The sequence below is a fragment of the Schistocerca nitens genome, chromosome 4, assembly GCF_023898315.1.
Source record: "Schistocerca nitens isolate TAMUIC-IGC-003100 chromosome 4, iqSchNite1.1, whole genome shotgun sequence".
Lineage (NCBI taxonomy): Eukaryota > Metazoa > Arthropoda > Insecta > Orthoptera > Acrididae > Schistocerca > Schistocerca nitens.
The window spans coordinates 168,995,677-169,014,263 of record NC_064617.1 but is presented as its reverse complement, the minus strand read 5'-3'; the positions used below and the strand labels follow the sequence as shown (position 1 = coordinate 169,014,263).

The following is an 18,587-nucleotide window of genomic DNA, read 5'->3' as shown; positions in this document are numbered from 1 at the left end:
GCGCCTAGAAGCTCACGGCCACCGCGGCCGGCACAACGATACAGTCTGTACTCTATTTCTTATGTAAATCTGTATAATAAAAAGAAAGGAAGTAGTGAAATGTAAATGTGGTATGGATTACCTAGGATACCTCACGGGGTTTGGTTCAGTCATATTTCGGAAAGGGTGTTCTCAGTGCACGTTCACCCTTTTCTTGCGGATATGTGAGAATTGTGACGCTTCAGTATTTGTACAGTGTTGGTTGATGTAATCGACGTATGTAGAGTGAATTGTTTTATGTTGCATGACTATGGTGACGATAATGGGAGAGGGTGGGAGAGAGTGGTGGCACATTTCCTACTTTTCTCCAACTGCACGAAAGGGGCCGCCGATTTTAACGTCTCTAACCGGCGACCGAATCACCATCAACAGTGTCACATGTCCTTATCTGGTGAGACACTGCCGATAATACAGGACTTGGCGGAGAGAATGACATTTAGGCACTTCACGCCATCACATCTCCCCGCCTTCACGGCCAAATACAGGCAGAAAAAATTTCATCCATTCGATTCGAACCGGGCTGCCTCAGAGTCCAGCACATTGCAAAAGCGAGGGGTAACGAACCCCCCCCCCCGCACTTCCCCCCCCTCCCCCCCTGTTTTTCTCCATTTTGTTCATGAGACTTGCTGTGGACGGAAGTCACATGACACTCCTTCAAGTTCATCGTTGAATATTTCATTCAGTTATTATTATTATTATTATTATTACGGAAGGCAGCGCTCTCTCTGACCAAACACGCTGAGATACCGTGCCGGCGAGATCTCGGTTACAGAAGAGTTCTTAAACAGGAACTAACTGAAGATGACAGTGTGGCAACTGTAACAAGAGAACCAAGTTCACTTCTGTGGCGCTGCAGGTGGCCGTAAAGTCCACTATTAAAATTTCTAATTACAAATAATTACGAGTACCAACTACAAATAACGAAACGAACAACAACATGAAAAACAATCGCTATTGTATTTCAGATAAAGATAACATTAACTGAACTGAAACTTCCTGGCAGATTAAAACTGTGTGCCCGACCGTGACTCGAACTCGGGACATTTGCCTTTCGCGGGCAAGTGCTCTACCATCTGAGCTACCGAAGCACGACTCACGCCCGGTACTCACAGCTTTACTTCTGCCAGTATCTCGTCTCCTACCTTCCAAACTTTACAGAAGCTCTCCTGCGAACCTTGCAGAAACAGCACTCCTGAAAGAAAGGATACTGCGGAGACATGGCTTAGCCACAGCCTGGGGGATGTTTCCAGAATGAGATTTTCACTCTGCGCTGATATGAAACTTGGAAGGTAGGAGACGAGATACTGGCAGAAGTAAAGCTGTGAGTACCGGGCGTGAGTCGTGCTTCGGTAGCTCAGATGGTAGAGCACTTGCCCGCGAAAGGCAAAGGTCCCGAGTTCGAGCCTCGGTCGGGCACACAGTTTTAATCTGCCAGGAAGTTTCATATCAGCGCACACTCCGCTGCAGAGTGAAAATCTCATTCTATTAACTGAACTGTTTCAGAAGAGCAAATACGCGAGCTCCTGAACGAACAATGAATGGAGCACCATCCATGCAGGTTACAGTGCCAGTACTGAACAATAATTGTATCTCACGGAAACAACATGATCACGTGAATAAAATGCATTGCGTAGAAGTCTGACGCCCCCAGCTGTTATCTAGGCGACCAATAGCAGTACAGAAAATGTGAAGGACTGACCGTCTTGTCGTGCAGCAGCTGCACGCGGCAGTCGAGGGTGGCCGTCTGTCCGATCCGTACGCTGACGTTGCCCGCCTCCGAGCTCTCCACGTGGGGACCCCAGTCGTGCTGATGGTGGTGGTGGTGGTGGTGCAGCTGCGGAGGCCACGTCGTGGGGTCTGCACACACAGCACACAGGTTCTGCCGATCACATTTGTGTCTACACTGCTGGTTACTAAGATGGCAAGACTTGGAACGAGAAAACACATAATTAAATTTGTAGTTAATTTAGGGATGTTATACACATCTGATACCCCTGGCAGCGACAGTGCCTCCAATCCAGTGAACATCGAGACTAACAATAAGTAAACGTGGATGTCAGAAGTGGATCTGGCATTCAATGCTGCTTCAGCTAATTGCCACAGGAAATCAATAGTACTGACTGCCGACTCAGGGATGTATGAATACCTCGACAACTGGTTACCAGTTGTTTTCAATGCGTGAGAGATCAGCAGAACGTGCTTCCCCGGCTAACAGTTGTACAATGTCCGTATCAAGAGAGGTCAGGCCATTACTGCCACAGTTACTGGCCGTACATAAGAATCTTAATGGCTCCTGCCCTAATTATTAGCTGTGCGAATCAATGATGTTCGTATTGCGTACACAACGGTTCTCCTAGCCATGACGCCCGGTACTGGACTTGTATGACGATGATGAACGCCATCTGGCAACGTGCGTTCTACTTGAAACTTGTGTACTCGATATTTCCACACAGATGCTCGACTCACAACTGGGACTCAACTGAAAAGGCGATGTGTTGTGTCCAGTGTAGTCATGGTTGCACCACGGCACGCACACCTCTCTTTGATTCCACCACAAAGGAAGCCGCAAACAAGACCGCTGTGGCTGACTGTTCATGGCGCTCCAGGTATCGCTGGACTGGCCTTGTGGACCACGCGCGTCACCAGCAGTAAATTATTTTGGGGAAGGGAGAGGGGGGGGGGGATGAAATCAATAGATAGGGTATAGATCAGAAGAGGTCTACACGAGAGATTCCCTTCAAAATAGTTGAAAACATTAGAACCTATATTTCCTCACTGGTCTCAATGAAAACAATATGTCAGCTTCTTGCATACTGTCAATGACAATGAAAATCACTGAATCGGCTGTTACCACGAAATGGTGAAATATTTGGAAACGGCGATAGTACTAATTTATTTCCATATGTGGAAACTTTGTTTATGCAAAATTTCGACTCGTTCGGTTGAGTGAAGCAGCAGCAGATGAAGACCTCTATATTTTTTAATAATTTATTAGTCTGATCATTAAAACCAGTGACGAAAGTGAAAATAATCCTCCAGAAAACAAGATGTCTTTCATAGTTTAAGATACAGGCCTACGCTTTTAAAACGCGAAGAACTTTGAAAACATATTGCTTTACAAGAATGCCCTCCCAAAAGTCGTACTGCATAGTTTTCTTTTCCTGAGTAACGCAGGCGAAGCTGTGACGGACAAGTTGCTAGGTTATTATTGACTTTTTTGTGGGTAAGGATCAAGGTAAAATAATGTGTATGGAACATAATTGGCTATATGCTTTATGTAGTTCTGTTTAAAAACGGCTGGTGAACTCGTATAAACTAGGTATTCTACTACACTGTAGTTGTAAAACTGAGTAAATTGGAATACACTTTGTAACAAATATTTACTTACCATTCCTTTACTTTTTTTAAATTTGACGATATTGTTTGAGAGCCTTTAACTCTCTTCATAGCAACTCCTCCTGACACATTCACTGACTATAAATCTGTTTCTATACCAACCGAACTCTAAGATATCGTGGTGTGGTGTTCGATTGTTAGTTTGTCCCTTGGACATCCCTCTAACAAACTTGCAGCAAAACCAAGAAGATTCTTGCTTGTCTACCCTACTCCTTTATCACTCATAGTCGTACCAACATAATTCATTAAAAGTTAAAATACAGTCTTATTAGCAAGTAATATACGTTTATTAATTCTTACTGCACAAGGGCCTTTAGTATACGTAATTAGCTAAGCTTGGAGATAATCGTTCAACAGTGTCATTTTTTGTCGTCTAAGAATCTTAAAACTGAAATTGCTTTCCAAAAAAATATTGTGTGTGTGTGTGTGTTTGTGTGTGTGTGTGTGTGTGTGTGTGTGTGTGTGTATGACGGGGGGGGGGGGAGGGGGAGGAAGAAGACACGTCCTTCTCATTAGCTATTTGCTTCAAACAAGATTCGTTATATGATCCGACACAGCCGATCGAACTATGTCTCTGGTGCTAGTTGTACAGGGTCGGTAACATCCTGCATTAAGTACACTATGGCCATTCCAAACCCATAGATAACATATCTGTTTGACATTCTTCATGTATTCTTACGATTTTATCTAAATAATTTAAGTAAGAAGCCAACTGGCTATTTTCTGAAATGCACTACAGGCATAAGCACTAATTTTACGATCCACTAGATTCATTCTGTGCACTCATTGGTCTAGTCGTCGCGCCTTTGTCTAGTAATCGAAACGTCCTCGACTGCGAGTTCGATTAGAGCCAATGCTTAAAATTTCGAATAAAAATTAACAGGAATATGGCCTAAGACCTCAGTCATAAGAAGTCACCCTTGTTCTTTCAACGGCAGTTTCAAAGAGGACGGGAGTAGCAACAGAGATTCTGGTCACTCTCTTGCCTTTAGTGTAGGAAACTACCCCTAAAAGGCGGATGATCCAGGAATGATCAATAGCATGAGGATGCAGAAGGCAATTGAAACCACTGAATTAAAGACACATACTTTGTGTCTACAGAACGTGTGGCCTGCAATTGGAAAAGGATCATAATGATCTCTCCATTGGCAAAAGATTCCCGTCTAGTCCCCCACTTGGAACTCCTTAGGGGTTTGCCAAGCGAGAGGGGACCATAAGAAAAAGATTGAATAACCGACGAAAGGATTTACGTTCTACGAATCGGAGTGTAGAATGTCACATGTTCGAAAGTGATAGGGAGCTAGAAAATCTGAAAAGGGTTGGTTCAAATGGCTCTGAGCACTAAGGGGCTTAACATCTGACGTCATCAGTCCCCTAGAACTTAGAACTACTTAAACCGAACTAACCTAAAGGATATTACACACATCCCTGCCCGAGGCAGGATTCGAACCTGCGATCGTAGCAGTCGCTCGGTTCCGGACTGAAACACCTAGAACCGCTCGGCCACACCGGCCGGCTCTGAAAAGGGAAATGCTAAGCCTCGGTCTAGATGTAGTGCGGGTTAGTGAAGTGAAATGGGAAGAAAATAATTTTGTGGTCAGACGATTACAGGGTAATATCAGCAACAGCAAAAAATGGTATAATAATGGCTCTGAGCACTATGGGACTTAACATCTGTGGTCATCAGTCCCCTAGAACTTAGAACTACTTAAACCTAACTAACCTAAGGACATCACACACATCCATGCCCGAGGCAGGATTCGAACCTGCGACCGTAGCAGTCGCGCGGTTCCGGACTGAGCGCCTAGAACCGCTAGACCACCGCGGCCGGCAAAGAAAAAAAAATGGTATAATGGAAGTAGGATTCTTTATGAACAGGAAGAAGGCAGGGCAGGTTGTTCTCATCAGAATCGACAGCAAACCAACACCGATAACAATGGTTCAGGCATACATCCCGACGTCGCTAGCAGTAGAAGAAGAGATACGTTATACGAGACTAATGAACAGGTAATTCAATACATATAGGGAGACGAAATCGTAGTAGTCATGCGGGATTGTAATGTGGTTGTAGGGGAAGGAGTAGAAGAAGAATATGTGCTTTGTAGTTGGAACGAGAGAGGAAAAGGACGTAAGTACTGCTACAAGTTTCAGCTAGTAAATGTGAATACTTTGTCCAAGAATGAGAGGAGGAGGTATACTAGGAAAAGGCTGGGAGACACGGGAAGATTCCACTTGGATTACATGATGGTCAGGAAGTTTAAGTGACTAGACATGAAAAAGTCAATACGAGAACAAGTCGCATGTGGAAGTGGTAAGGAATGAAGAGATACGCCTGCATTTTCCTGATGTTGTAGATAATGCGAAAAAAATAGCTCAGTAGGCGCTTCAGCTGAAGAAGAATAGGCATCTCTAAAACGCGCAATGAGAGAAATTGGAAAGAAAAACGTAAGTACAACCAAGTTAACTGCGAAGAAACAATTGGTAACAAAAGAAGTACTTCAGTTGGGCACAGGATCTCCGGGGTAGCAATAAAGTGGAGATTTCCCCGTACGACCATCTCAGCAGTGTACCGTGAATATCAGGAATCCATTAAAACATCAAATCTCCGACATCGCTGTGGCCGGAAAACGATCCTACAAGAACCGAACCCACACGACTACTGAAGACAATCATGCACCGTGACAGTAGAGCAACCTTTCCGCAAACTGCTGAAAATTTCAATGCTGGGCCATCAACAAGTGTCAGTATGCGAACTGTTGAACGAAACATCATCACTATGGGCCTTCGGAGCCAAAGGCCCAGTCGAATTCCTTTGATGACTCCACGACATAAAGCTTTATGCCTCGCCTGGGCCTGGAAACACGTTGCCTGGTCGGACGAGTCTCGTTTCAAATTGTAACGAGCGGATGGACGTCTACGGATATGCAGACAACCTCATGAATCCATGGACCCTGCGTGTCAGCAGGGAACTGTTCAAGGTAGTGGAGGCCCTGTAATGGTGCGGGGTGTGTGCAGTAGGAATGATATGGGACCCGTGATACGTCTAGATACGACTCTGAAAATGACACGTACGTAAGAATCCTGTCTGATCACCTGTATCCACCCATTGTCCAATTACAACAGGACACGTCCAGAATTGCTACAGAGTGGCTCCAGAAACACTTCCGCTGGCCACCAAATTCCCCAGACATAAACATTATTGATTATATCTGGGATGTCTAGCAACATGTTGTTTAGAAGAGATCCCCTCCTCCTCGTACTCCTACGGATTTATGGACAGCCTTGCAGGATTCATGGTATCAGTTCCCTCCAGCACTACTTCAGACGTCAGACGAATCCATGCCACGTCATCTTGCGGCAGCGATCTCGCGGGGGCGTACACGATATTAGGCAGGTGTACCTGTTCCTTTGCTCTTCAGGGTGTATACACATATATACAATGCCGTATTGAAAGTCAGAACACAGCCTTCACAGAACGATTCTTTACCTTATATGTCCATATAATTTTCAATCTTCTCAATTGCTCTGTTCTCTTCTGTTCTGGTTTTCCCACAGTCCATGAAACACTACGGTACGATGCTGTGCTCCAAATTTAGATTCTCAGAAAATTTTTCTTCAGTCGTGACGTATAATAACGTTTTAAGGAGGTATACCTTTCTAAAGTACACAAATTATTGATTCAAAACTCCAAACAGGTATAATCACAGTTGTGGCGTCATTAGTGGATCTTTTTATTTTACTTTCCTGAAATAGGTACATGCAAAATGTGATTAGGTTAGGACGTACGTTACATCGGATTTTGCTGTTATGTTAATCATATATGGCGATCAGCCTTGCCGCAGTGGTAACACCATTTACCGTCAGATAACTGAAGTTAAGTACAGTTGGGCTAGGTTAACACTTGGTTGGGTGAACGACCGATCTGCCGAGCGCTGTTGGCACGTGGGATGCACTCAGTCCTTGTAAAGCAAATTGAGGAGCTACTTGGTTGAGAAGTAGCACCTCCGCTCACGAAAATTGACAACTTCCGGGAGAGTGGCGTGAACTAGGAAACAGATACCAACTCCTTAATGTCTTTGAAAGGGACCTGTCTGGAGGTCGTGGTTTTATGGTGTGGGGTAGGATTATGATTGGTGCACGAACACCCCTGCATGTCTTTGACAGAGGAACTGTAACAGGTCAGGTGTATCGGGACATCATTTTTCACCAGTACGTCCGCCTTTTCAGGGCTGCAGTGGGTCCCACCTTCCTCCTGATGGATGATAACGCACGGCCCCACCGAGCTACCATCATGGAAGAGTACTTTGAAACAGAAGATATCAGGTGAATGGAGTAGCCTACCTGTTCTCCAGACCTAAACCCCATCGAGCACGTCTGGGTTGCTCTTGGTTTACGTATCGCTGCACATCTTCAAACCCTAGGACACTTCAGGGGATCTGACAGGCACTGGTGCAAGAATGGGAGGCTATACCCCAACAGCTGCTCCACCACCTGATCCAGAGTATGCCAACCCGTTGTGCGGTCTGTGTAGTTGTGCATACACACACACACACACACACACACACACACACACACACACACACACACATATATATATATATATATATATATATATATATATATATATATATATATATGTGTGTGTGTCTGTGTGTGTGTGTTTTATGCTGTGCTGTCCTACAGTTGTTTTAGAGTGTTGAATAATGTTTTCCTTGATAGTGCTGTCTGGGCGTTGAAATTGGTGGAGATGACTACTATTTCTTAGTATCTGGAGGTATGTTTGTATGCCACTGTGGTGGTGATTGATTTTGATGAGGTGTCTGCAAATGTGGAGTGTGTGCTGTCACTTTTAAGTTAGATATCATATATTTGCTTTGTCGTGGCGTCGAGTATTTTTCATCTTTGCTGTAGAGTATTCTTTGCTTTATATTCCAGATGTATACATTGTTGTGTAATGATGTTTCGTATTCTTTATGTTACTGTGTTGTCAAATGTCAGGATGTGCCATGTTTCCTTGGTGTTAGGGGTTTCGTCATCTGCAATGCCCTGTGTATCTTCTGTTGTGTAGTTGTTGCTGCTGTGTTCTGGTGTGATACTGTTGTGCGTGTTCTGCGACAGTCGTTTTATTTTATGATTTATTTTCTAACCTGTGTGCTGGCCAATATCTTCCTTATTCACTTTGAAAACAAAATCTTTGAAGAAATAATAAAATCCAAACACTATAAACTAATATACTGGTACTGCTATATTGATTACTTAATTTGATTGACAGATGAAAGAAATGACTAGATACTCAGAAACATCAATACTCCCCACACAAAAATAAATACAATGCACCCTTGAAACTGAAATAGACAAAAAATAAATTTGTTAGACATCACTATAGAAAACGTTGTAAATGATATGGTGTGCTACTTCAGACGTGTGGCTGATTTCGAATTCCAGTCACAGGACACACATAGTGTAAAATAATAGATTAAAATGGGTTCTCTCTATCCTCATTTCTGCTACTTCTCGTTACGTTCGTCTTTCTTCAATTTACTCCCAGTCCACATTCTGTATTCATTAGATGGCCTTCTAATATTTCGCTCTTGGTTCTTGTACATACTATACAGGGCGAGTCACTAACTGTTGCCATCTAGAATAACTCTGAAAGTATGATAGGAGCTGAAAAGTTTCTCGGACAAAAGTTGCATGGGACAACGGGGCCCATATGTTGCGTGGTACTTAAGATAGGTAAATAAATTAGTAAAATCAATGTGAAGTAGAAATTAGAAAATAAATGAAAAACTTAGTTTCGAAGAGTTACACATTGGCAAACAGCGGGCATAGCAGCAGTGGCAACGGCCGGCGCTTGAAAGTCAGAATGTTCAGGAGAAGCCACCGCCCTCCCCACATAAGTGGAAGCTGTCGATTCAGCCGTCACGGCATCGCCCGACCGGCTCACGTGTTTTTCCATTGTCACATGTGATCAAAGGCCCTCGCCTACATTCCAAGAGCCAATGACTGACGTTAAGAAGATTCTTCGAGAAGCTTTTCAACGTGACAGAAGAGGCAATGACGGCTCACGTGTTTCTCAATCGTCACATGTGACCAAAGGCTCTCGCCTACATTCCAAGAGCCAATGACCGACATTAAGAAGATTCTTCGAGAAGCTTTTCAACGTGACAGAAGAGGCAATGACCGTGAAGTCGTTCAGCTCCAGTGAACTGAAGTAAATAATTACGCAAGACGCAGTGGGCCCGACAGTAGTTTTCAGTTCAGTTCCAGTACAGTTCAGTTGGTGCTGAAGACCTTCATGCAGGAAGAGACTACATCGTACACAGAAGCACCAAATTCGCCGCTGTAATGGAATAGCAAGCAGCAGCCTCGCCGCCATAAGACAGATGTTAGAAGGTATTTGAAGATTTTTATGTACCCAGGTGACTTGTGAGGACGGGAAGGAGACGGCCTCACACCAGCAGTCACCTGTGAGCTGGTGATGAAGATCTGACAGCTGAAGACTGGCAAGCTGGAGTCCATTGTTCGAGTCCAGGACACTGGCCTCCCCCGCCGCGCCGCTCCGCTGGCCGATGCACACGCGGCTGCATATAGAGGAGAAACACTGGGACGCCACATCCAAGGTATCACCCTCCGATTCATGACTTCGTTCTCAATAACTAATTGGGTCACCTCACGATGTGCGTCTCCAGTCAACTGGGCGAAACAGCGACACGAGATACACACCACCTGGCAGCAGAAGGCTTGGTTAACGACACAGCTACCGCTCTCCCAGCCAGAACAATCCAGTAAGGAAACCATTGTACAAAACTTTCAATAAAAGTCATCTTATGTAAAAATGCTGTTTCATTCTACCTCAAACCCGAGCCAAGGAAGAACCCACATGATATTAAGAGAGAAAAAGTAATTTATTTAGTGTTTTTCACCCTGTCATAATGCTTTAGAATCAAATCCCCTTTGCAGTAATGCTCATACTAACAATTTACTAGCATCAAAAGAGGTTACCCAGTTACATTTGGTATCAGAAAAAAAAACCTTCGCTCAGTATGAGGTGTGAATGACAGTCACTAAAGGTCCACAGTTAGTATTGTTTAATGTGTGAAAGGATAGTGGTTTGCATAGCAGTCGTAATATTTTCTTTATTTAGAAGTGTATTTTCTCTCATAATTTTAAGAGTTTGTCGAAAATATTTAAACATCTTTTTAATTCAGTGTAGTTAGATTGTGTAAGTAATAGTTTGTAAAATGATGACACGAAATCGTACAAAGTCAGCACCACAAGCGGTTTCTACTGAGGAAACTATTCAGAGCTTATTTAATCAAATAGCACAGCTTAAAAATGATAATAATGCATTATTTAAACAGTTGTGTGAGGTTAGGCAAACCGGTTCAATCCCTCCCACCCTACATTCCTAAGCAGCAGCCTTGGTAACTCCTTTTTCAGGTAAACCTGGCGAGGACATAACAGCCTTTTTTGATGATTTAGTAGCAGCTGCAAAATTAGGATCATGGTCAGCTCTTACAAATGACGAAGTTAAGTTTGATAGGAGAGGCTAAAGCACACGTATTATACCATGAAGAATTACGGAATGCTCCAACATTTGAGGAATTGAAGAAAGGATTACTTAAACGTTTTCAAAAACAGAACAGATGTAGATTTTATAGGGAAAAATTAAACATTACCACCCAGAGGCAAAACGAGTCGTTAGAAAGCTTTGTAGTTAGGATTACAAAAGTTAATATTAACACCCATCAGTTGACAACTAGTGAGGAAGCAAATAAAGTTATTTTACAAGAGGCAGAAGATAGAGCTCTGGATACATTTTTACGTGGGTTACCTCCTGAAACGTCCCGTCGTGTCAGGGCAGAGTTTCCTAAAAATTTTGCGGAAGCTGTATCAGTGGCGACGGCTTTCGAAGAAATAGATATTTCCACCAGATACAAGGAGAAGCGAAATATATTTTCAGCAGGAGTACGATGTTTTAGGTGCGATCGACAGGGACATATAGCAAAAAACTGCAGACAACCTCAATGCAGTGATTGTCAAAGAATGGGTCACACATTCAAGGAATGCAGGTCTAAGAAAGTTTTTGAAAAAATAGAAACCAGTTAAACTCAAACGGGAAAGTCAGAGCCGCCACCAGGCGTTCCCAATAACATTTCATGCCATTAAGGCGAATGTCAAGGCGGAATGCTGGTTCTCTGCTACTATACAGGATAAAGAGGCAACGATACTGGTGGATACAGGCGCAAACGTATCAATAGTGAGTACATCTACATCTACATCTACATTCATACTCCGCAAGCCACCCAACGGTGTGTGGCGGAGGGCACTTTACGTGCCACTGTCATTACCTCCCTTTCCTATTCCAGTCGCGTATGGTTCGCGGGAAGAACGACTATCTGAAAGCCTCCGTGCGCGCTCTAATCTCTCTAATTTTACATTCGTGATCTCCTCGGGAGGTATAAGTAGGGGGAAGCAATATACTCGATACCTCATCCAGAAACGCACCCTCTCGAAACCTGGCGAGCAAGCTACACCGCGATGCAGAGCGCCTCTCTTGCAGAGTCTGCCACTTGAGTTTATTAAATATCTCCGTAACGCTATCACGGTTACCAAATAACCCTGTGACGAAACGCGCCGCTCTTCTTTGGATCTTCTCTATCTCCTCCGTCAACCCGATCTGGTACGGATCCCACACTGATGAGCAATACTCAAGTATAGGTCGAACGAGTGTTTTGTAAGCCACCTCGTTCGTTGATGGACTACATTTTCTAAGCACTCTCCCAATGAATCTCAACCTGGCACCCGCCTTACCAACAATTAATTTTATATGATCATTCCACTTCAAATCGTTCCGCACGCATACTCCCAGATATTTTACAGAAGTAACTGCTACCAGTGTTTGTTCCGCTATCATATAATCATACAATAATGGATCCTTCTTTCTATGTATTCGCAATACATTACATTTGTCTATGTTAAGGGACAGTTGCCACTCCCTGCACCAAGTGCCTATCCGCTGCAGATCTTCCTGCATTTCGCTACAATTTTGTAATGCTGCAACTTCTCTGTATACTACAGCATCATCCGCGAAAAGCCGCATGGAACTTCCGACACTATCTACTAGGTCATTTATATATATTGTGAAAAGCAATGGTCCCATAACACTCCCCTGCGGCACGCCAGAGGTTACTTTAACATCTGTAGATGTCTCTCCATTGATAACAACATGCTGTGTTCTGTTTGCTAAAAACTCTTCAATCCAGCCACACAGCTGGTCTGATATTCCGTAGGCTCTTACTTTGTTTATCAGGCGACAGTGCGGAACTGTATCGAACGCCTTCCGGAAGTCAAGAAAAATAGCGTCTACCTGGGAGCCTGTATCTAATATTTTCTGGGTCTCACGAACAAATAAAGCGAGTTGGGTCTCACACGATCGCTGTTTCCGGAATCCATGTTGATTCCTACATAGTAGATTCTGGGTTTCCAAAAACGACATGATACTCGAGCAAAAAACATGTTCTAAAATTCTACAACAGATCGACGTCAGAGATATAGGTCTATAGTTTTGCGCATCTGCTCGACGACCCTTCTTGAAGACTGGGACTACCTGTGCTCTTTTCCAATCATTTGGAACCCTCCGTTCCTCTAGAGACTTGCGGTACACGGCTGTTAGAAGGGGGGCAAGTTCTTTCGCGTACTCTGTGTAGAATCGAATTGGTATCCCGTCAGGTCCAATGGACTTTCCTCTGTTGAGTGATTCCAGTTGCTTTTCTATTCCTTGGACCCTTATTTCGATGTCAGCCATTTTTTCGTTTGTGCGAGGATTTAGAGAAGGAACTGCAGTGCGGTCTTCCTCTGTGAAACAGCTTTGGAAAAAGGTGTTTAGTATTTCAGCTTTACGCGTGTCGTCCTCTGTTTCAATGCCATCATCATCCCGGAGTGTCTGGATATGCTGTTTCGAGCCACTTACTGATTTAACGTAAGACCAGAACTTCCTAGGATTTTCTGTCAAGTCTGTACATAGAATTTTACTTTCGAATTCACTGAACGCTTCTCGCATAGCCCTCCTTACGCTAACTTTGACATCGATTAGCTTCTGTTTGTCTGAGAGGTTTTGGCTGCGTTTAAACTTGGAGTGAAGCTCTCTTTGCTTTCGCAGTAGTTTCCTAACTTTGTTGTTGTACCACGGTGGGTTTTTCCCGTCCCTCACAGATTTACTCGGCACGTACCTGTCTAAAACGCATTTTACGATTGCCTTGAACTTTTTCCATAAACACTCAACATTGTCAGTGTCGGAACAGAAATTTTCGTTTTGATCTGTTAGGTAGTCTGAAATCTGCCTTTTATTACTCTTGCTAAACAGATAAACCTTCCTCCCTTTTTTTATATTCCTATTAACTTCCATATTCAGGGATGCTACAACGGCCTTATGATCACTGATTCCCTGTTCTGCACTTACTGAGTCGAAAAGTTCGGGTCTATTTGTTATCAGTAGGTCCAAGATGTTATCTCCACGAGTCGGTTCTCTGTTTAATTGCTCGAGGTAATTTTCGGATAGTGCACTCAGTATAATGTCACTCGATGCTCTGTCCCTACCACCCGTCCTAAACATCTGAGTGTCCCAGTCTATATCTGGTAAATTGAAATCTCCACCTAAGACTATAACATGCTGAGAAAATTTATGTGAAATGTATTCCAAATTTTCTCTCAGTTGTTCTGCCACTAACGCTGCTGAGTCGTGAGGTCGGTAAAAGGAGCCAATTATTAACCCAGCTCGGTTGTTGAGTGTAACCTCCACCCGTAATAATTCACAGGAACTATCCACTTCTACTTCACTACAGGATAAACTACTACTAAGAGCGACGAACACTCCACCACCCGTTGAATGCAATCTATCCTTCCTAAACACCGTCTGTACCTTTGTAAAAATTTCGGCAGAATTTATCTCTGGCTTAAGCCAGCTCTCTGTACCTATAACGATTTCAGCTTCGGTGCTTTCTATCAGCGCTTGAAGTTCCGGTACTTTACCAACGCAGCTTCGACAGTTTACAATTACAATACCGATTGCTGCTTGGTCCCCGCATGTCCTGACTTTGCTCCGCACCCTTTGAGGCTGTTGCCCTTTCTGTACTTGCCCGAGGCCATCTAACCTAAAAAACCGCCCAGTCCACGCCACACAACCCCTACTACCCGTGTAGCAGCTTGCTGCGTGTAGTGGACTCCTGACCTATCCAGCGGAACCCGAAACCCCACCACCCTATGCCGCAAGTCGAGGAATCTGCAGCCCACATGGTCGCAGAACCGTCTCAGCCTCTGATTCAGACCCTCCACTCGGCTCTGTACCAAAGGTCCGCAGTCAGTCCTGTCGACGATGCTGCAGATGGTGAGCTCTGCTTTCATCCCGTTAGCGAGACTGGCAGTCTTCACCAAATCAGATAGCCGCCGGAAGCCAGAGAGGATTTCCTCCGATCCATAGCGACACACATCATTGGTGCCGACATGAGCGACCACCTGCAGATGGGTGCACCCTGTACCCTTCATGGCATCCGGAAGGACCCTTTCCACATCTGGAATGACTCCCCCCGGTATGCACACGGAGTGCACATTGGTTTTCTTCCCCTCTCTTGCTGCCATTTCCCTAAGGGGCCCCATTACGCGCCTGACGTTGGAGCTCCCAACTACCAGTAAGCCCACCCTCTGCGACCGCCCGGATCTTGCAGACTGAGGGGCAACCTCTGGAACAGGACAAGCAGCCATGTCAGGCCGAAGATCAGTATCAGCCTGAGACAGAGCCTGAAACCGGTTCGTCAGACAAACTGGAGAGGCCTTCCGTTCAGCCCTCCGGAATGTCTTTCGCCCCCTGCCACACCTTGAGACGACCTCCCACTCTACCACAGGTGAGGGATCAGCCTCAATGCGGGCAGTATCCCGGGCAACCACAGTCTTAGTCCGATCGGGGGATGCGAGGGACGAGCTGGCCATCCCCGACAAACCCCCATCCGGACCCCCACAGTGATGCCCATTGGCAACAGCCTCAAGCTGTGTGACCGAAGCCAACACTGCCTGAAGCTGGGAGCGAAGGGATGCCAACTCAGCCTGCATCCGAACACAGCAGTTGCAGTCCCTATCCATGCTAAAAACTGTTTTGCAAAGAACGTCTGAACTAATCTACAGACAGCGCAAACAAATCGACAAAATTTAAACGGTTATTAAAATACAAGATTGCCTAGTAAATGCAGTAATGCTGCTACTTGCGCACTGCTGACACACTGCTCGGCAGCGGAAGGAGACTACGCGATTTTACACTATTCAGGTACTAAAACGCGATGCTACAACTCTCAAATACTATAATACGCCCGAAATATATGTATCAAACAATGCAAGTACCAAAAACACGCAAAGAAATTAAGAAGTAAAGTATGTAAGAAATGAGTGAGCTAGGAGTATACGACTTGCTGCTGCAGCTGCTTATCCAACGGCGGCAGGGAGCACACTGGAGAAAAGAAAAAACATCACGCTAAAATCGACCTCAGACAGAAAACTGTAGAACGTAGCGGAATATTGTTTCAGCTAGGTGACACCGCTGCAAAGGGCCTGCTGCCGCAAGATTTCCCCAACCGGAAGGCGAAATCAACTACACTGAGTGCAACGTCCTTGAAGGTTGATTCGCATACCGTCTGGCTCAGAAAAACTTTTCTGGCTGACCGTTGACCCCGAGGTACCTACAGATACAATGTATCTAATAGAGCCATTAGAGGAAAATGAGGAATTAGATGTATCACATTGTTTTGTACATAGAAGTGTTGTACAGGTTCAAGACGTTGAGGGAGGAAGAAAAGTACCGGTACATATTGATAATTTCGGAGTGGAGGACAAACAGTTGCATAAGGGAATATTAGCAGCTACAGTCAGTACTTTTGAAGAAGAAGATTTCATTAGGTCAGATATTACTGATGGTCAGAAACCAGACGCCTATAAACCCGCATTACGCCAGAAGATTGAGCATTTGAAAGGAAATGATAGAGACATGAAGAAGCAGTTTTAGTTGAGTTCCAAGATTTATTTAATGCACAAGGTCCACTGCGAGCAATAGATATCACACAGCATAGGATCCCAACAGGAAATAGCCCCCCCCCCCCTCCAGTTTATAGGAAGCCTTATGGAGTTCTGCATCACTTACAGCCAGTACTGGATGAATTTTTAGAGCAGTATCTAAAAGATGGAATTATAGAATATTTTGATTCGCCTTATAATTCAAATATTGTAATTATTCCAAAGAAGTCTCCCAACGGTATGAAACGATATAGATTTTGTTGTGACTACAGACACCTGAACAAACAATCTCAGATGTTTATCTTCTTCCAAACATTACAGATATCATTGACAGTTTGGGTAACAGTAAATACTTTTCAACAATCGATTTACATAGCGGATATCATCAATTGGAAGTTGCACCTGAAGATAGGCATAAAACAGCATTTTCTACCCGTGGAGGCCACTGGCAATTTAAAAGAATGCCTTTCGGTTTGAAAAACGCACCAGCAACTTTTCAAAGACTACTCGATGGAGTATTACGAGGGCTTAAAACTCAGCAATGTTGTGTATATCTAGACAATATTACTGTATTCTCCAAAGACATTAATGAACATGCTGTGTGTCTGTGTAACGTTTTTCAGAGACTTAGAAAACGTAAATCAACATTAAATATTAAAAATGTAGTTTTGCATTGACAGAGGTTACATACCTAGGGCATGTCATTAGTGAAAAAGGAATTAAAACAGATCCTCGATTAATTTCAGCAGTTAAGGAGTTTTCAACACCACAACGCGTTAAGGAAGGACAAAGTTTCATTGGTCTCGCATCATATTACCGAAAATATGTTCAAAATTTTGCTGAAATTGCCCGACCCTTAACCCAATTATTGAAAAAGGGTGCAAAATTTCATTGGTCTGAAAATTGTGAATCAGCATTTCAAACCCTTAAAGATAAGTTAACACACAGTCCAGTATTAGCCTACCCAGATTATAATAAAGATTTATTTTATCCTGTGACGCAAGTGGTCATTCAGTAGGAGTTGTTTTGAGTCAGAATATTAATGGCGCAGAACACCCCATAGCCTACACTTTGAGACAACTAACAACGCTAGAAAGAAATTATTCCACAACGGAGAAAGAATTGTTAAGTGTTATTTATGGCATTAAATACTTTAAATGCTACTTGTATGGTAGGAAATTCAACGTTATTACAGACCACACAGCTTTAAAATGGTTGCTTGAGTTAAAGGATCCATCTAGTCGTCTCACTCGTTGGGCCCTATGTCTTTCCGAAATGGATTTCGAAGTTATCCATAAACCAGGCAAAAAACACACGAATGCAGATTGCCTAAGTCGGAAAATAGCACTTTTGGAAGCAACAGGCCGAGATACTGAGGACTGGAGAAAGGCACAAAATGAGGATACAGAATGCAAAAAATACGCAATTCAAAAACAATTTTGCTTTGAAGATAGTGTATTATGCCATAAAACAAAACTTGGACTGCGAATTGTTGTTCCCCAACACCTTAGACAAGAAATAATGGCAGAGGCCCACGATCATATCCTTGCAGGACACGGTGGACAGTGGACAACCGAAAGACGCGTAGCAGAGCGATTTTGGTAGCAAACCAGAAAGCAGAATGTTGCGCAGTACGTTCGTAATTGCACTGAGTGCGCACAATGAGCTGAACTTTCTCGTTTAAAAATACCCTTACAGAGACTCCCCGAGGCTTCACGCCCACTTCAAATATGTGGATTGGATATTTACGGACCATACCATAAAACAGCTGCTGGTAATAAGTATGTTATTACGATTATAGATCACTTTTCACTCTATCTGTCTATGGTGAGGCTCCCAGATCAGCAAGCAAATACAGTTGCACAATCTTTAATTAACAACTGGATACTTAAATTTGGCATACCTGAAGCTATTATCACAGATCAGGGATCTAATTTTATATCTGAATTAATGAAACAGCTATGCCACTCACTAATAATAGGTAAATTACGCACAACTCCGTTACACCCTCAGTGCAGTTGACACACAGAAAGAGTTCATCGGACAATTGGCAAGATGCTTAGTTATTATATTAATGAACAACATTCTAATTG

General features: G+C 43.7%; 1 protein-coding gene across 1 annotated transcript in view; it reads right to left on the bottom strand.

The window, feature by feature from the left end:
• Positions 1–18,587, bottom strand: part of LOC126252963 (uncharacterized) — a 529,370-nt gene that overhangs the window by 302,887 nt on the left and 207,896 nt on the right. The window contains exon 3 of the mRNA XM_049953977.1: positions 1,739–1,896. Within this exon, the coding sequence (XP_049809934.1) occupies positions 1,739–1,896 (158 nt within the window). The remainder of the gene's footprint in view (positions 1–1,738; positions 1,897–18,587) is intronic.